This window comes from Coregonus lavaretus (genome assembly GCF_964263955.1).
Source record: "Coregonus lavaretus genome assembly, chromosome: 24".
NCBI lineage: Eukaryota > Metazoa > Chordata > Actinopteri > Salmoniformes > Salmonidae > Coregonus > Coregonus lavaretus.
In genome coordinates, this window is record NC_140011.1 from 35,771,995 (window position 1) to 35,792,290 (window position 20,296).

Sequence of the window (20,296 nt, forward strand, 5' to 3'; positions counted from 1 at the left end):
ATCATAAAGAACTACAAATGCCATGATCTGGACAACACAGCCGAATCGAGGAAAAGGAAATAACCTCTGGATTAAACTGTTAAGCTAAATTTAGTAATGAATAAATAGGCAAAATGTCTTTAAATTGACAATTATGTGAATTGTCTTGACACACTACCTGTTTGCAAAGGTGTCAGCACGTGCAGGAGCTTGCAGGGATTTGTAGTCTCGCATGATGTCTACTTTGACGCTAATTAGCATTTTTGAATCAGAGTAAATAGAGACAAATATATTGGTAAGTCACCTTGTCCGAGAGAGATTTACATGGTTATCAAAATGTCACGCAAGGGTAAGCCTACACGAAACACAGCTCTTATTAAGTATTTAAATTCCCTATGGGAAAACAGTATGGTGGAAAAACGATTGGAACCATTTCCCTGTTTGACTGCTAGGTTTTATGAGTATTATGACACCTCCACTGTGGGGCTCTATAGTGAGTGTACCCATGAGTTTACCAGTCATATTGCCAGGGTTAGACCTTCCAAGTCTGTTCCATTCATTCTATTTATATGGTTAGCTCCCCATTTTACACGGCATGGGGAATATTTAAAACAATGCTATGTAACAGAATGTCTAGAATTAGAACAATAAAAACATTCTAAAAGTTGGCTTAACTAAAAATATGACTGCTTACACGTATCCAATCTTTTCAGATCTATACAAGTGCATAGGTGGGGGGGTAGGGGCTTAGCGGTTGCTTTGGAATAAGGGGGGGGGGGGGGGGGGGGGGGACTGACTGGTTTAACCATCTTGTGCTCCATGCAACTGGGGGAAACATAATTGTAACCATTTCCAAACCCCTTCATCCCCCAGTGCTTAACTCAAATCTCTATTTAAACACAGACCTATAGGAACCCGTATACATTTAATTATATTTTTGTAGTAAATATATCTCATTTTCATAAAATATACAGTTCAGCCTTTCCAAGAATTTGTAACTCTTGGTCTGTAGGCAGTTATGATTGTACAAGCAAATACATTATACATTTTCTCAGTGAATGGGTTACAGTTTCTTTTTGGTCTTACACACTGTTCTAACACAGCGGGAGTCGAAACACACTAATGCACTGGTGCAGTAGCATTAAACAGGTGAGATTGATCCTAGTGGCAGGTGGATCACAGGGCTGTTGAGGTCAACTTCTTCACTCCTCTTCGTTGAGCTAACGAGGAGCGTCCTACAGGGTCCAGCACAGGGAGAACATGCATGTTCAGAGCAGAGTAAGTGGCTGCCATCGCACCCTGTAGAGGGAGAACAGTCTCGGTGTTAATTAATCAATACCCAGCAGAGAAGCTTTCTTTCAGAGTGGCAGAAAAGAGACTCGTGCATTGAATGAAGTTTTGTTACCTTGACCAAATGAGGAGCATCATGTCTATTGAGCTGGTACTTGGGCAACTGGTCCTTGTGTAATATCCAGGGGTGTTGCAGCACCTGAGCAGCAGTTAGCCTCTGGTGGGGATCCACATGCAGCATCTTGGACACTAGGTCCTAAAGACAGCAATGCCAACGTTCAGATTGTGCATACTACCTCTTCCATCAAGTATACAATGCATTCGGAAAGTATTCAAACCCTTTCATTTTTCCCACATTTTGTAACGTTACAGCCTTATTCTAAAATGTATGAAATTGTTTTTTTTCACCTCATCAATCTACACACAATACCCCATAATGACAAAGCAGAAACAGGTTTAGAAATCTTTGCAAATGTATTTAAAAAAAATAATAATGAAATAACACATTTACATAAGTATTCAGACCCTTTACTCAGTACTTTGTTGAAGCACCTTTGGCAGCGATTACAGCCTTGAGTCTTCTTGGGTATGACGCTAAAAGCTTGGCACAACTGTATTTGGCACACCTCTGCAGATCCTCTCAAGCTCCGTCAGGTTGGATGGGGAGCGTCGCTGCACAGCTACTTTCAGGACTCTCCAGAGATGTTCGATTGGGTTCAAGTCTGGGATCTGGCTGGGCCACTCAAGGACATTCAGAGACTTGTCCTGATGCCAATCCTGCGTTGTCTTGGCTATGTGCTTAGGGTCGTTGTCCTGTTGGAAGGTGAACCTTCGCCACAGTCTGAAGTCCTGAGCACTCTGGAGCAGGTGTTCATCAAGGATCTCTCTGTACTTTGCTCCGTTCATCTTTCCCTTGATCCTGACTAGTCTCCCAATCCCTGCCGCTGAAAAACATTCCCACAGCATGATGCTGCCACCACCATGCTTCACCGTAGGGATGGTATTGGCCAGGTGATGAGCGCTGCCTGGTTTCCACCAGATGTGACGCTTGGCATTCAGGCCAAAGAGTTCAATCTTGGTTTCATCAGACCAGAGAAACTTGTTTCTCATGGTCAGAGTCCATTAGGTGCCTTTTGGCAAACTCCAAGCGGGCTGAGGAGTGGCAAACTCCTTTACTGAGGAGTGGCTGTCGTCTGGCCACTACCATAAAGGCTTGATTGGTGGAGTGCTGCAGAGATAGTTGTACTTCTGGAAGGTTCTCCCATTTCCACAGAGGAACTCTGGAGTTCTGTCAGAGTGACCATCTGGTTCTTGGTCACCTCCATGACCAAGGCCCTTCTCCCCCGACTGCTCAGTTTGGCCGGGCGGCCAGCTCTAGGAAGAGTCTTGGTGGTTCCAATCTTCTTCCATTTAAGAATGATGGAGGCCACTGTTCTTTGGGACCTTCAATGCTGCAGAAATGTTTTGGTATCCTTCTCCAGATCTGTGCCTCGACACAATCCTGTCTCGGAGCTCTACGGACAATTCCTTCGTCCTCATGGCTTGGTTTTTGCTCAGACATGCACTGTCAACTGTGGGACCTTATATAGACAGGTGTGTGCCTTTCCAAATCATGTCCAATCAATTGAATTTACCACAGGTGGAGTCCAATCAAGTTGTAGAAACATCTCAAGGATGAACAATGGAAACAGCACCTGAGCTCAATTTCGAGTCTCATAGCAAAGGGTTTGAATAGTTATGTTTTTAATAAATTTGCCAAAAATGATAAAAACCTGTTTTCGCTTTGTCATTATGGGATATCGTGTGTAGATTGATGAGGATTATGTATTTTATTTAATCAATTTTAGAATAAGGCTGTACTTTCCAAATGCACTGTATAGTGCTAGGAAAATGATTCCCTTTTGAAACCACTATCACAGAGTAATTGGATACTATGGAAAGCGCAGTGCTGCAGTCCAACCGACGTCCCAGACATACCTTGGCTTCTGCTGAGACTGAGTTCCAGTAGCCGCCCGTCAGAGAGAACTTTCCACTGCCGATCCGAGCCAAGATCTCTTCCGGAGTATCCTCTGGTCCATTGGCAAAAGGAGTGAACCTGAAACATCAAGATAAATACATACTTCAAAGGACTAATAAAATATGAAAGTACTATATTGTTCCTATTGTATTATGTGTTAATATTATATTTGCATGCACATCATTGGCTGCATTACTGTTGGTAAAGCCTGCATACCCAGTAAGCATTGTGTAGAGCAGCACTCCCAGACTCCAGATATCACAGGCTGCATCATAGCCCTGTTTCTTCAGCACCTAACAACAACAGGAAGTATTGCACACTGCATTAGAATACATAATGCCATGTCAGTTACTAGACAAATATATCGAAAACTGAAAATACGTTGGACTTTTTACAGTTAGACAACCATTAGCTTAACATGCAGGTACTAGTCACAGAAACATGTAGATGAAGAGACACCTCGGGGGCGACAAAGTTGGCCGTGTAGCAGGGAGTCATCAGGAGCCCGTTTTCAGCTCTCAGCTGTTTGGCAAAACCAAAGTCACAGATCCGGATCGACTCTGGGTTTCCAGACTCATCCACGTACAGTATGTTACTGGGCTTCAGATCTCTGTGGACAACCTGAGCAGGGGGACAGAAATTCCATCAGTGACACCGTGAGTCAGGGAGGCAAATATCATAGATGGCCAACTTGTATGGCTTATACAGTAGAAAGGTCCTGTGCATTGAAAGTAGCGAAGTGCTCAAAATATAATATATACTTGGAACACATAATATATCAGTATTGTGTATCATTGTGATGGTAAATTTTTTACCCCCTGTGCATGCAGGTACTCCACAGTTTTGGTGATGGTGTGGAGAACTGCACTGGCCTCCCTCTCAGAGAAGAACTTCTGTCTGAGGATCTTATCCAGCAGCTCTCCTCCTTTCATCAGCTCTGTCACTAGGTACACCGAGCGTCCATCGTCATACACCTACAGTCAACAGATCACATGACCTCACACTGTCACCCAGAGAGATACTCACAAATAGCGACTCATTATAGAAGATTATTCAGCACACAAAAAAATATTCCCATTACTCTCTCAGAACATCAACATACTAGCCAAACAACGAAAAAACAAATCAATTGTGAATCTACACTGAACACATATATAAACTCAACATGACTTGCCTAGTTAAAAAAAAAAAATATATATATATATATATATATATAAAGTGTTGGTCCCATGTATCATGAGCAGAAACAAAATAACGTAGACATGTTCCACACGCACTAGGGTTGAATATTTTCCCGGTATTTTACAAAATGTTCCATCCTGAGAATAAATCACTTTCCTCCCGGGTAAGCTGTTATTTCCTGCCAAAACATGGAAGTGTCATTCAAAAGCATATAATGTCTGGATTTGATTAGAGCTTTGAGCAGCATGAAAATTCAAACCTGATGCGCCATATATTACATATACTGAACAGAAATATAAAAACGCAACAGACGATCCCGCAGGTGAAGAAGCCGGATGTGGAGGTCCTAGGCTGGAGTGCTTACATGTGGTCTGCTGTTGTGAGGCCAGTTGGATATACTGCCAAATTCTCTAAAACGATGTTGGAGGCAGCTTATGGTAGAGAAATGAACATTTAATTATCTGGCAACAGCTCTGGTGGACATTCCTGCAGTCAGCATGCCAATTGCACGCTCCCTCAAAACTTGAGACATCTGTGGCATTGTGTTGCGTGACAAAACTGCATATTTTAGTGGCCTTTTATTGTTCCCAGCACAAGGTGCACCTGTGTGAACGTTTGCCCCATTCTGAGGTCCTGAGCGCTCTGGAGCAGGTGTTCATCAAGGTTCTCTCTGTACTTTGCTCCGTTCATCTTTCCCTTGATCCTGACTAGTCTCCCCAGTTCCTGCCGCTAAAAAACATCCCCACAACATGATGCTGCCACCACCATGCTTCACCGTAGGGATGGTGCCAGATTTCCTCCAGACAAGTCTCTTGGCATTCAGGCCAAAGTGTTCAATCTTGGTTTCATCAGACCAGAGAATCTTGTTTCTCTTGGTCTGAGAGTCTTTAGGTGTCTTTTGGCAAACTCCAAGCAGGCTGTCATGTGCCTTTACGGAGGAGTGGCTTCTGTTTGGCCACTCTACCATAAAGGCCTGATTGGTGGAGTGCTGCAGAGATGGTTGTCCTTCTGGAAGGTTCTCCCATCTCCAAAGAGGAACTCTTGAGCTCGGTCAGAGTGCCCATCGGGTTCTTGGTCACCTCCCTGACCAAGGCCCCGACTGCTCAGTTTGGCCGGGCGGCCAGCTATAGGAAGAGTCTTCGTGGTTCCAATCTTCTTCCATTTAAGAATGATGGAGGCCACTGTGTTCTTGGAGACCTTCAATGCTTCAGATATATTTTGGTACCCTTCCCCAGATCTGTGCCTCGACACAATCCTGTCTCGGAGCTCTAAGGCCAATTCCTTCAACCTCATGGCTTGGTTTTTGCTCTGACATTCACTGTCAACTGTGGGACCTGATATAGACAGGTGTGTGCCTTTCCACATCATGTCCAATATATTGAATCTACCACAGGTGGACTCCAATCAAGTTGTAGAAACATCATGCACCTGAGCTCAATTTCGAGTCTTCTAGCAAAGGGTCTGAATACTTATGTGAATAAAGTATCTGTTTTATTTGTAACACATTTGCAAACATTTCTAAAAAACTGATTTTGCTTTGTCATTATGGGGTATTGTGTGTAGAGTGATGAGGAAAAATTAATTGAATCCATTTTAGAATAAGGCTGTAATGTAACAATGTGGAAAAAGGAAGGGAAGGGGTCTGAACTTTCCGAATGTGCGCACACACACACACACACACACACACACACACACACACAGTGAGGGAAAAAAGTATTTGATCCTCTGCTGATTTTGTACATTTGCCCACTGACAAAAGACATGATCAGTCTATAATTTTAATGGTAGGTTTATTTGAACAGTGAGAGACAGAATAACGCATGTCAAACATTTTAGAAAATGATTTGCATTTTAATGAGGGAAATAAGTATTTGACCCCTCTGCAAAATATGACTTAGCCCTTGTTGGCAATCACAGAGGTCAGACATTTCTTGTAGTTGGCCAGCAGGTTTGCACACATCTCAGGAGGGATTTTGTCCCACTCCTCTTTGCAGATCTTCTCCAAGTCATTAAGGTTTCGAGGCTGACGTTTGGCAACTCGAACATTCAGCTCCCTCCACAGATTTTCTATGGGATTAAGGTCTGGAGACTGGCTAGGCCACTCCAGGACCTTAATGTGCTTCTTCTTGAGCCACTCCTTTGTTGCTTTGGCCGTGTGTTTTGGGTCATTGTCATGCTGGAATACCCATCCACGACCCATTTTCAATGCCCTGGCTGAGGGAAGGAGGTTCTCACCCAAGATTTGACGGTACATGGCCCCGTCCATCGTCCCTTTGATGCGGTGAAGTTGTCCTGTCCCCTTAGCAGAAAAACACCCCCAAAGCATAATGTTTCCACCTCCATGATTGACGGTGGGGATGGTGTTCTTAGGGTCATAGGCAGCATTCCTCCTCCTCCAAACACGGCGAGTTGAGTTGATGCCAAAGAGCTCAATTTTGGTTTCATCTGACCACAACACTTGCACCCAGTTCTCCTCTGAATCATTCAGATGTTCATTGACAAACTTCAGACAGGCCTGTATATGTGCTTTCTTGAGCAGGGGGACCTTGCGGGCGCTGCAGGATTTCAGTCCTTCACGGCGTAGTGTGTTACCAATTGTTTTCTTGGTGACTATGGTCCCAGCTGCCTTGAGATCATTGACAATATCCTCCTGTGTAGTTCTGGGCTGATTCCTCACCGTTCTCATGATCATTGCAACTCCACGAGGTGAGATCTTGCATGGAGCCCCAGGCCGAGGGAGATTGACAGTTATTTTGTGTTTCTTCCATTTGCGAATAATCGCACCAACTGTTGTCACCTTCTCACCAAGCTGCTTGGCGATGGTCTTGTAGCCCATTCCAGCCTTGTGTAGGTCTACAATCTTGTCCCTGACATCCTTGGAGAGCTCTTTGGTCTTGGCCATGGTGGAGAGTTTGGAATCTGATTGATTGATTGCTTCTGTGGACAGGTGTCTTTTATACAGGTAACAAATTGAGATTAGGAGCACTCCCTTTAAGAGTGTGCTCCTAATCTCAGCTCGTTACCTGTATAAAAAGACACCTGGGAGCCAGAAATATTTCTGATTGAGAGGGGGTCAAATACTTATTTCCCTCATTAAAATGCAAATCAATTTATAACATTTTTGACATCCGTTTTTCTGGATTTTTTTGTTGTTATTCTGTCTCCCAATGTTCAAATAAACCTACCATTAAAATTATAGACTGATAATTTCTTTGTCAGTGGGCAAACGTACAAAGTCAGCAGGGGATCAAATACTTTTTTCCCCCTCACTGTATACATATATACACACACACACACACACACACACACACACACGTGTATATACATACATACAGTTGAAGTCGGAAGTTTACATACACTTAGGTTGGAGTCACCCATACGTATGGAGCCACCCATACGTAAAAATGTATGCACGCATGACTGTAAGTCGCTTTGGATAAAAGCGTCTGCTAAATGGCATATTATTTATATTATTATTAAAACTAGTTTTTCAACCACTCCACAAATTTCTTGTTAAACTATAGTTTTGGCAAGTCGGTTAGGACATTACTTTGTGCATGACACAAGTAATTATTCCAACAATTATTTACAGACAGATTATTTCACTTAATCGCAGAGTACGACCCTGCCTTACACAGAAAATGGCACAGGTCCTAATCCAGGCACTTGTCATCTCCCATCTGGATTACTGCAACTCGCTGTTGGCTGGGCTCCCTGCCTGTGCCATTAAACCCCTACAATTTATCCAGAACGCTGCAGCCCGTCTGGTCTTCAACCTTCCTAAATTCTCTCATGTCACCCCACTCCTCCGCACACTCCACTGGCTTCCAGTTTAGGCTCGCATCTACTACAAGACCATGGTGCTTGCCTACGGAGCTGTGAGGGGAACGGCACCTCCTTACCTTCAGGCTCTGATCAGACCCTACACCCAAACGAGGGCACTACGTTCATCCACCTCTGGCCTGCTAGCCTCCCTACCGCTACGGAAGCACAGTTCCCGCTCAGCCCAGTCAAAGCTATTCGCTGCTCTGGCACCCCAATGGTGGAACAAGCTCCCCCACGGGGGTGGCAGCATCATGCTGTGGGGGTGCTTTGCTGCAGTAGGGACTGGTACACTTCACAAAATAGATGGCATTATGAGGAAGGAAAATTATGTGGATATATTGAAGCAACATCTCAAGACATCAGTCAGGAAGTTAAAGCTTGGTCGCAAATGGGTCTTCCAAATGGACAATGACCCCCAATCATAATTCCAAAGTTGTGGCAAAATGGCTTAAGGACAACAAAGTCAAGGTATTGGAGTGGCCATCACAAAGCCCTGACCTCAATCCTATAGAAAATGTGTGGGCAGAACTGAAAAAGCGTGTGTGAGCAAGGAGGCCTACAAACCTGACTCAGTTACACCAGCTCTGTCAGGAGGAATGAGCCAAAATTCACCCAACTTATTGTGGGAAGCTTGTGGAAGTCTACCCGAAACGTTTGACCCAAGTTAAACAATTTAAAGGCAATGCTACCAAATACTAATTGAGTGTATGTAAACTTCTGACCCACTCGGAATGTGATGAAATAAATAAAAGCTGAAATAAATCATTTCTCTCTCCTATTATTCTGACATTTCATATTCTTAAAATAAAGTGGTGATCCTAACTGACCTAAGACAGGGAATTTTTACTAGGATTAAATGTCAGGAATTGTGAAAAACTGAGTTTAAATGTATTTGGCTCAGGTGTATGTATTTTGCTAAGATGTATATACATACAAACTCAGCAAAAAAAGAAATGTCCCTTTTTCAGGACCCTGTCTTTCAAAGAATTCGCAAAAATCCAAATAACTTCACAAATATTCATTGTAAAGGGTTTCAACACTGTTTCCCATGCTTGTTCAATTAATCAATAAACAATTAATGAACATGCACCTGTGGAACAGTCGATAAGACACTAACAGCTTACAGACGGTAGGCAATTAAGGTCAAGTTATGAAAACTTAGGACACTACAGAGGCCTTTCTACGGACTCTGAAAAACACCAAAAGAAAGATGCCCAGGATCCCTGCTCATCTGCATGAACGTGCCTTAGGCATGCTGCAAGGAGGCACGAGGACTGCAGATGTGGCCAGGGCAATAAATTGCAATGTCCGTACTGTGAGACGCCTAAGACAGCGCTACAGGGAGACAGGACGGAGAGCTGATCGTCCTCGCAGTGGCAGACCAAGTGTAACAACATCGGCACAGGATCGGTACATCCGAACATCACACCTGCGGGACAGGTACAGGATGGCAACAACAACTGCCCGAGTTACACCAGGAACGCACAATCCCTTCATCAGTGTTCAGACTGTCCGCAATAGGCTGAGAGAGGCTGGACTGAGGGCTTGTAGGCCTGTTGTCTGGTGAGGACCTGCCTTACAAACCCACCGTCGCTGTACCAGACAGGACTGGCAGAAAGTGCTCTTCACTGATGAGTCGCGGTTCTGTCTCACCAGGGGTGATGGTCGGATTCGCGTTTATCCCATTGAGCAAATCTGGGACCTGTTGGATCGGAGGGTGAGGGCTAGGGCCATTCCCTCCATAAATGTGCAGGTGCCTTGGTGGAAGAGTAGGGTAACTTCACACAGCAAGAACGGGCAAATCTGGTGCAGTCCATGAGGAGGAGATGCACTGCAGTACTTAATGCAGCTGGTGGCCACACCAGATACTGACTGTTACTTTTGATTTTGACCCCCCCCCCCCCCTTTGTTCAAGGACACATTATTCAATTTCCGTTAGTCACATGTCTGTGGAACTTGTTCAGTTTATGTCTCAGTTGTTGAATCTTATGTTCATACAAATATTTACACATGTTAAGTTTGCTGAAAATAAAACACAGTTGACAGTGAGAGGACGTTTCTTTTTTTGCTGAGTTCATATACACACAATAGTACCCGCAAAACACCAGTCTCAACGTCAACAGTGAAGAGGCGACTCCGGGATGCTGACCTTCTAGGCAGAGTTGCAAAGAAAAAGCCATATCTCAGACTGGCCAATAAAAAGAAAAGATTAAGATGGCCAGTCTGAGATATGGCTTTTTCTTTGCAACTCTGCCTAGAAGGTCAGCATCCCGGAGTCGCCTCTTCACTGTTGACGTTGAGACTGGTGTTTTGCGGGTACTATTTAATGAAGCTGCCAGTTGAGGACCTGTGAGGCGTCTGTTTCTCAAACTAGACACTATTGTATTTGTCCTCTTGCTCAGTTGTGCACCGGGGCCTCTCACTCCTCTTTCTATTCTGGTTAGAGCCAGTTTGCGCTGTTCTGTGAAGGGAGTAGTACACAGCGTTGTACGAAATCTTCAGTTTCTTGGCAATTTCTCGCATGGAATAGCCTTCATTTCTCAGAACAAGAATAGACTGAAGAGTTTCAGAAGAAAGTTCTTTGTTTCTGGCCATTTTGATTCTGTAATCGAACCCACAATTGCTGATGCTCCAGATACTCAACTAGTCTCAAGAAGGCCAGTTTTATTGTTTCTTCAATCAGCACAACAGTTTTCAGCTGTGCTAACATAATTGCAAAAGGGTTTTCTGATGATCAATTAGCCTTTTAAAATGATAAACTTGGATTAGCAAACACAACATGCCATTGGAACACAGGACTGATGGTTGCTGATAATGGGCCTCTGTACGCCTATGTAGATATTCCTTTAAAAATCAGCCGTTTCCAGCTACAATAGCCATTTACAACATTAACAATGTCTACACTGTATTTCTTATCAATCTGATGTTATTTGAATGGACAACAAAATTGCTTTTCTTTTGAAAACAAGGACATTTCTAAATGACCCCAAACTTTTGAACGGTAGTGTATATACAGTGCTAAGATTAGGAGCACACTCTTAAAGGGAGTGCTCCTAATCTCAGTTTGTTACCTGTATAAGAGACACCTGTCCACAGAAGCAATCAATCAGATTCCAAACTCTCCACCATGGCCAAGACCAAAGAGCTCTCCAAGGATGTCAGGGACAAGATTGTAGACCTACACAAGGCTGGAATGGGCTACAAGACCATCGCCAAGCAGCTTGGTGAGAAGGTGACAACAGTTGGTGCGATTATTCGCAAATGGAAGAAACACAAAATAACTGTCAATCTCCCTCGGCCTGGGGCTCCATGCAAGATCTCACCTCGTGGAGTTGCAATGATCATGAGAACGGTGAGGAATCAGCCCAGAACTACACGGGAGGATCTTGTCAATGATCTCAAGGCAGCTGGGACCATAGTCACCAAGAAAACAATTGGTAACACACTACGCCGTGAAGGACTGAAATCCTGCAGCGCCCGCAAGGTCTCCCTGCTCAAGAAAGCACATATACAGGCCCGTCTGAAGTTTGCCAATGAACATCTGAATGATTCAGAGGAGAACTGGGTGAAAGTGTTGTGGTCAGATGAGACCAAAATCGAGCTCTTTGGCATCAACTCAACTCGCTGTGTTTGGAGGAGGAGGAATGCTGCCTATGACCCTAAGAACACCATCCCCACCGTCAATCATGGAGGTGGAAACATTATGCTTTGGGGGTGTTTTTCTGCTAAGGGGACAGGACAACTTCACCGCATCAAAGGGACAATGGACGGGGCCATGTACTGTCAAATCTTGGGTGAGAACCTCCTTCCCTCAGCCAGGGCATTGAAAATGGGTCGTGGATGGGTATTCCAGCATGACAATGACCCAAAACACACAGCCAAGGCAACAAAGGAGTGGCTCAAGAAGAAGCACATTAAGGTCCTGGAGTGGCCTAGCCAGTCCACAGATTTTCTATGGGATTAAGGTCTGGAGAGGGAGCTGAAGGTTCGAGTCGCAAAACGTCAGCCTCTAAACTTTAATGACTTGGAGAAGATCTGCAAAGAGGAGTGGGACAAAATCCCTCCTGAGATGTGTGCAAACCTGGTGGCCAACTACAAGACACGTCTGACCTCTGTGATTGCCAACAAGGGTTTTGCCACCAAGTACTAAGTAATCTTTTGCAGAGGGGTCAAATACTTATTTCCCTCATTAAAATGCAAATCAATTTATAACATTTTTGACATTTGTTTTTTTCTGGACTTATTTGTTGTTATTCTGTCTCTCACTGTTCAAATAAACCTACCATTAAAATTATAGACTGTCTTTTGTCAGTGGGCAAATGTACAAAATCAGCAGGGGATCAAATACTTTTTTCCCCTCACTGTATATATGTGTATTATAAATAAATATAGAACAGGATTATCTATTTTGGATGCAATTTTAATGGAGTTGGAAGGAGAGAAAGAGAGTGCTCGCGCGTGCACAGATTTAAAGCAACGGTATTCGAGTGATACGCTGTTTTAAAACTCTGTAGCTGCAATAAAAAAAGATATATTTACAATTAAAAAACAAGGTGACCCCTGAACGCCAGATGGAGATGGGTAAATTAAACGCGCATTCTGTCTTTATATTCCTGTAGAATAGGCTATGCTGCCGCAAATGTAGGCCTACCTGTCACAAGAAAAAAAGTTACCATGATGAGATGATAGGTCTACTACATGCATTGTGAACTGCTGCTCCATACGGAGATGGGCTGTCTGTCCCCACCCTGAGCGTTGATTCATCATGCAGAGGCCGTTGAGAAGCCAGATTTAGACATCGCATATCATTTAACAGTTCCATTTCACGCCAGGCTGTTCATATAAACAACTTATTATAATTTACCGGTTTCTCGCAGTTATTTATACCGGGAAAAGGGTGTGGATTTGGGCGGTAAATCTAGGTAAATCTCAGTAACAGAGTTCCCGCCATTCAACCCTAATATGAAAAAGAAACCTTATTTCTCTCAAATGTTGTGCACAAATGTGTATACAGCCCTGTTAGTGAGCATTTCTCCTTTGCCAAGATAATCCATCCATGTAACAGGTGTGGCATATCAAGAAGCTGATTAAACAGCATGATCATTACACAGGTGTACCTTGTGCTGGAGACAAAAGGCCACTAAAATGTTTTGTCACACAACACAATGCCACAGATGTGTGCAATTGTCATTCTGACTGCAGGAATGTCCACCAGAACTGTTGCCAGAGAATTTAATGTCAATTTCTCTACCATAAGCCTCCTCCAACGTCATTTTAGAGTACATCCAACCAGCCTCACAACAGCAGACCACATGTATGGCGTTGTGTGGCCAAGCGGTTTTCTGATGTCAACGTTGTGAACAGAGTGCCCCATATTGACGGTGGGTTTATTGTATGGGCAGGCATAAGCTACGGACATAGAACACAATTGCAATTTATCGGTGGCAATTTGAATGCACAGAGATACCGTGACGTGATCCTGAGGCCCACTGTCGTGTTATTAATCCGCCGCCATCACCTCATGTTTCAGCATGATAATGCACAGCCCCATGTCGCAAGGATCTGTACACAACTCCTGGAAGCTGAAAATGTCCCAGTTCTTCCATGGCCTGCATATTCACCAGACATGTCACCCATTGAGCATTTTCGGGATGCTCTGGATCGGCGTGTACGACAGCGTGTTCCAGTTCCCACCAATATCCAGCAACTTCGCACAGCCATTGAAGAAGCCACAATCAACAGCCTGATCAACTCTATTCAAAGGAGATGTGTCACGCTGCTTGAGGCAAATAGTGGTCACACCAGATATTGACGGTTTCTGATCCACGTCCCTACATTTATTTTAAGGTGTCTGTGACCAACAGATGCATATCTGTATTCCCAGTTATGTGAATTCCATATATTAGGGCCTAATGTATTTATTTCAATTGACTGATTTCCTTATATGAACTCTAACTCAGTAAAATCTTTGAAATTGTTGCATTTATATCAATCTAGAATAATAGCACCATCTTGCTGTAACTTCAGTCAACAGTAACAATTGTTTGCTTTTAAGCCAACAGTGCTGCTTGCTTCATTAGCATACTGCTGATGTAATGACTCACATCTTTGAGAGTGATGATGTTGGGGTGCTGTCCGTAGTGCAGAAGAATCGCCACCTCTTCTGTGGGGTCCCTCTTGGCCTTACTGATGATCTGGGATAACAACATCAGTAATAACCGTTAATCATACCATTCTACCATGGGCAGCCCCAGGGTGAGATATTGACAGTGTTACAGCTCACCTTTACAGCATAATCCATACTGTTGCTCTTCTGAACACAGCGTTTGCATATGGAGTAAGAGCCCACACCGATGTCCTCCTTCACATCGTAGGCGTCACTAAACTGTACCGTGTTTCTGTGGAGTTGCTGAAGAAAGAGATAGATACAGAGACTGTTATTCTGTTATTTCCACACACAACCATATTATAATAAAACACAGGGACCTATCCCGTGCGTGTGTGTTGGTACCTGTATAGAGGTCATGTTGATGTTAATGTTCTGTGGCGGTTGACTCTCCTCATCTGAGATAGCCACGAAGCTGAAGCCTCTAAACAGCTGGTGGGCGTTGGCACTCGGGGGACAGCCGGGAGAGTCTGTGGGGACAATCCTCATGTCAATCCTCTCACTACTTTTCATTCACACACACACACACACACACACACACACACACAATTATGATATTGTATTGTAAAAGCGACAAACAAGAATCTGTTATTTACCCCGTGGAGTTTTTGCAGTGAATTCAGAGTCAAAGTAGATGGTGTCATCAGGTCTGCCACTCGCAGGTTTGAAGGGGGGATGGAGTTCTCTCCTGAATAATTTCTACAGGCGTTCCAAGAAAAAGGGAAAAACATTGGAATAAACCTAAACATGTTAAAAACATCAAAAGCATTTATAAAACACATGGACAGAGGAGCAGGCAGACGGCACACACACACACACACACACACACACACACACACACACACACACACACACACACACACACACACAAATGAAAAGGCAAACTTACATTCCAGTCAATAACGGAAAAGAAGGAATGTCTCTTGATCTCTTCCACTCCGTCTGGACCAGCACCTGTGAACAACAAATCCACACGCATTACATCAGGATACATGTGGTATCTTTTGTAATAAGATTGCAGTTGTGCAAACATTCAGTGATGACAAATGTCAAACACTATAATCTGACTAGAGTGTGAAGATATTTTTTCCATTTGAGTGAGATATATTTAAAGGGGCAATCTGCGGTTGCTACATACATCTTTGGACTTGTGAATTAATTATATGCACCCATTGATTCTTGAAGAAGATAACTTATAAAATGCCTCATGAGCTTAGTTCAACTGTTGTACCCCATCACAACTCAAAATATAAGCATGTTTTATGCCAATGTTTGTAAACAAAGTAAAATGTAAAACATATAGCCTAAAAACATTTAAAACTATAATTTTGATATCATGAATGGTCAGTCTTTGCATCCAAAGCTCTGTCTATGAATTTGAGAGTGGTTATATTTCTCCAGCCCCATCCCTCAGCTTTTTACCGAAACAGGCAGGGATGCACTTTGTTATTGTTTCAACTGCCGATTGCTGCTTTAAGCACTCTTCAGTTACAAGCCATGGCGCACAATACCATTTTAGTGATGGAGATTGATTACCTAGTCTGTTGCCTGGGTTGCGTTTGAAAAGGTTACGTAGGAGAGACTGGGCCTCTTGGCTCAGGAACTGTGGCATTCCCAGCTTGGCCCTGCAGTGCAAACAAAACAATTACGATGGTAGATTGAGATCAAACTGTTATTTGCTAACCGCCTGGTTAAACTGGTACTCGAGACAGGTTGAGTAAGACGCACTTCAGTATCATGGTCATGGTTTCCTTCCGATCCTTCCCTTGGAAAGGCAATGTCCCAGTCAGCATCTCAAACTGGGGAAGATGAAAACGTTTTAGTAACATGTCTAATCAGTGGCACTGTCAGCCATTGGACACATTGGCCCATCCAGGCAGATATGAATGAGGAAACACTTGATACCAGATATCAGATATTTCAACACATCCCAGAGTAATAAATGTCAAAGATCCAGATGCATTTGGAACTCCAGCACTCACCATGAGCACGCCGTAGGACCACCAGTCAGCGCTAAGGGTGTGTCCTCTGCGGTTTACGACCTCCGGTGCCATGTACTCCACTGTTCCACAGAAAGAGTAGGCCTTGTTCTCATGATCAATGGACTCTTTACTAAGGCCGAAGTCTGGAACAAACAAAGGGCAGCCAAATGAGAGTCGAGTTGAACACGAGCTTGTGCTTAAAGTCTATTCGTAGTCAAGCCAAAATGGTACATAGGCAGACTAAGGGCTCCTAAAATGACAAAGCCATTAAAAACACTGTTATTCTGCTCGGTGGCTGAGTCAGACGGAGTGTGAATATGAAACATGCATATGTAACAGGAGCAGAGAATCACCCACCAGTGAGTTTGATATGGCCCTCCTCATCTAACAGAATGCTGAAAGGACAGAGTGATCTCAGTCAGAGAGGAATACAACATCAGCCAGCAGAAACGCATACAGTAAATAGACAGTATATAACATCGTAACTTCTAAGCTCAAAATAACATTAGATTTATATAAAGAATACACAATAATTTCCCAGGTTGCTGATTGGAAGAGAAACAAGCAACTAATGGGAAGAAGCAATGTTATAGCGTTAGTGTAATAGGTACTTCTCAGGTTTCAGGTCTCTGTAGATGATTCCCAGGCCATGCAGATGGTCCAGGGCCAGAGCCAGCTCTGCCAGGTAGAACTTCACATCCTCCTCTGTGAACATCACCTGGGAGGCAGACTGGTTAAAACAACACACCTAATACACAAACTCACCAAAACTATTCTAATACGGATATGAATTCCCAGGAAAAACAGACCATTTTAATTAATAAAAAATAAACGTAGGATTTTAATTCTGCTCACCTCTTTGGACAGCCGTGTGAATAGATCTCCACCTCGGAGGAAGTCCAGAATCAGGTACAGCTTCCCTTCTGTCTGGAATGCTGTGAAGAATCATGGGTACATATTTAAGTAAAAACTCATCTGTAAGGTTTGATGACCTGTGCTTATATCAGACGTAAATATATGACAGGGCAGTCAGATGATGTCTGATAACTCACCGTAGTGTAGTCGGACTATGAAAGGATGGTTCACCTCCACCAGAATGTCTCGCTCCATCTTGGTCCGGACCCTATCTCGCACTGGTGATTCATGAAATAAATAAGTAAAACACGGCTGTAATTAATTCGACAAAAAAACATATATACTGTTGTTGTAAAGTAGTTCTAAACCTATTGCAAGCATGATATTCAATATAAACAAATTCACACAAAAAATAAATCCCTGCAGACTTGTGTACCTTTCAAAGTGGCCTTTTTCAGCACCTTCATAGCATACAGCTGTCCAACATCAGGCCCTGTTATTTTCTTCACAAGGAAGACCTGAACAGAAGAACATGAATAAAGAGACACAAATCAGTTCAGCTTTTAATCACAACAGCTTCCATGAATCAGTCAGTTTCATATAGACAAATGTTCAGAGATATGATCATACAGAAAACCATAATTAATATATTCATAATATTAACACCACAAACATTATGACCACTACACCGTTTCATCTCACACACTGTCATTTACCTTCCCAAAGGATCCCTCTCCCAGGACCTTGCGGACTTCAAACTGCCAAGGATCAGCCCTTTCAGAGCCCTCTTTGACATGATGTGTGATACTGATCTCATTCACTGAGCCCTCATCCTGTAAAAGACGAGACACACAGTCAAACCAAAGCCAGGGGCGCCCCAAATACACAGCAATGTAGAGCGAGTATAGCAATACACAGCAATTCTATAAACAAACACACACACACGTACAGAGACACGTCGCAAAGAATAATCAAATAAACAGAAGCAATGGAATGAATCAAATAAAATACATTCACAAGTTTTGAAGTAAAACCCTACCAAGAAAGAGACTGTTTCAGCCCTGCATACTCAGAACCTTTTCTTTGCACTACAGCAGAGTCATACTGTGGGAGGATGGAGAAATAAACTCCCATGCTTTCCCACCCAAACATAACACATCACATCAGACACACGTACAGCACACCAGCTCTCAGCGAAGTCCTTCTTTGGCCCGTGTTCTGCCGAAGCGGAGGCCAAATCCCCCATGCCGGTGCTAGGCCAGCAGAGCCCCTCTCCCTGTGTCACAGTGTGGCAGAGCGGCTGCGGTGAGAGACTGCACTCTGATCTGCCGGGGGAGGGAGCTCCCGACTGACAGCTTGTAACCGGTTGCCATGCCGCCAACACCCCCTCCCACTGCATCAAAGGTGTGGAGGAGGATGACTAAAGACATAGCATGCGCTCTCCCTCTTTTACAGTCGCTTTCACGCTCTTTCGATACCCCTCATCTTCTCTTTAATCATTTTGCTCTCGTTTTACTCCCACCGACCCCACCACTAGTCCATATTAATACACAGTACTCAGTATTATTGTGGAGTGCCTGGATGTAGGAGTGTGAGTAGGTAAGATAGGACTGAAAGAGAGAAAACAGAACGAGAGAGAACATGGAAGATAAATACATATGCACGCACCAGTGGAGGCTGGTGAGGAGAGGACGGCTCATAATAATGGCTGGAAAGGAGCGAATGGAATGGCATCAAACACATGGAAACCATGTATTTCATACCATTCCAATTCCACTCCAGACATTACCATGAGCCCGTTCTCCCCAATTAAGGTGCCACCAACCTCCTGTGATGCACACCATCTGTGAAAATGAGCCAGTCTGGGAGAAGACAGGTGAGATTATTATTAAAATGTTTACTTACACTGCATACAGTTTCATCCTCCCCCATTGAGTCATCCATGACCTGAAACACAGAAGCGATTTAAACTCTCCCTCTCACACACAAAATTGGGATGGGCTCGTGTTTTTCAAACTGTCTAATATGCTTCATGGACAATTGTTAGTTGATTAGAACATATAGCATTTCATTGGCCTAGTTTACACTTTAGAAATGGCAACTTGACCGATAAACATCACGTTCGCTGTGGTGAGTGTAGTAGTTAGCGATTCGTTTTTTTCCCCCTCACGATTTCCTGCAACAAATGGCTGTTGTTACAGTTATCAGCCTGTGCTTGAGAAATAAGACAGCTAAGATCACCACTATAGTCCTTTTATAATCGTTTACGTTTAAAAAACAGTTTATGCGAAACTAAATCGAAGTTGCTGTCCCACAAACTGTGGGAGGAAGTGAATTCACAAGAGACCGCGGCAATCATTGATGACAAATTAGAGCTAAGGTGGCCATCGTTCGTGGGCATGTTCATTACCTCGTTTTCCGAATTCCCCAAGGCCATTTTCTGCCATGGGTCTGCTCCAAACTGTGCCAAGGGCATCTTCGACAAGAGTTCAGTCGCTGCCGCGCGCTTTCAGTGACTTGACACTGTCAAGGGTGGGTTAAGAAAAAGTATTTCTTGAGGAGGGGGGTCTCTCTTAAACGAGAAAAACAAAACAGTAAAATGGTTCCAATTCAATCGTAACTGTACGTTTAAACGACTTTCATTACTCTTTCCAATGTTTTCTAGAAACTACAAACACTTTTTCACATCAAAATTCACTCACTTCCGTTCTCTCTCAATATGGCGCCGTGGTTCGGTTTACCTGTCTGTCAGAACGAGGCTGAGGAATGCGTCACCCGGCCATACGTCATTGGTTGGGAGGGACAAGACATGGCATCAAAACAGGTGATAAGCAATCACTAGGCTACAGTTGAGCAAATATGCAGTAAGCCTTGATGTGACATGGAAAATGTAACATAGGACTTACGTCACAAAAGGGTCATATAAGTTGAATAGCCATGTCATTTTTAAACATTAAGCCTCACATAAATGCCTTTTGTTTAGAACAAGGATCACACACA

At 43.5% G+C, this 20,296-nt stretch overlaps 1 protein-coding gene across 3 annotated transcripts; it reads right to left on the reverse strand.

Moving 5' to 3' along the window:
• Positions 1–753: 753 nt before the first annotated feature.
• On the reverse strand, positions 754–20,044 carry LOC311100215 (ribosomal protein S6 kinase alpha-3). 3 transcript variants are annotated; one of them, XM_084141030.1, is made up of 23 exons: positions 19,999–20,044; positions 19,707–19,819; positions 19,202–19,243; positions 18,013–18,129; positions 17,733–17,814; positions 17,494–17,574; positions 17,297–17,376; positions 17,053–17,159; positions 16,799–16,836; positions 16,442–16,584; positions 16,188–16,258; positions 15,996–16,084; positions 15,349–15,413; positions 15,056–15,158; positions 14,805–14,929; positions 14,577–14,702; positions 14,398–14,487; positions 4,102–4,260; positions 3,746–3,907; positions 3,503–3,579; positions 3,247–3,364; positions 1,385–1,525; positions 754–1,278 (listed from the first exon to the last, which is right to left on the reverse strand). In XM_084141030.1, the coding sequence occupies exons 2-23, from the start codon at positions 19,770–19,772 to the stop codon at positions 1,156–1,158; spliced, it is 2,205 nt and encodes a 734-aa protein (XP_083997156.1). In that variant the 5' UTR covers positions 19,773–19,819; positions 19,999–20,044; the 3' UTR covers positions 754–1,155. The 3 variants fall into 3 exon arrangements, with proteins under 3 accessions (XP_083997156.1, XP_083997155.1, XP_083997157.1); XM_084141029.1 differs by having other exon boundaries at positions 19,707–19,868; positions 19,999–20,043; XM_084141031.1 differs by lacking the exons at positions 19,202–19,243; positions 19,707–19,819; positions 19,999–20,044 and adding an exon at positions 18,474–18,710.
• Positions 20,045–20,296: the final 252 nt, after the last annotated feature.

Coding starts and splice junctions, on each gene's coding strand:
- LOC311100215 (XM_084141031.1), bottom strand. CDS start 18,695: ATGCAGTGGGAGGGGGTGTTGGCGGCATGGCAACCGGTTACAAGCTGT. Junction 18,130..18,473: donor TCGCTGAGAGCTGGTGTGCT/GTACGTGTGTCT, acceptor CGTCTTTTACAG/GATGAGGGCTCAGTGAATGA. Junction 14,703..14,804: donor TCAACATGACCTCTATACAG/GTACCAACACAC, acceptor CTCTTTCTTCAG/CAACTCCACAGAAACACGGT.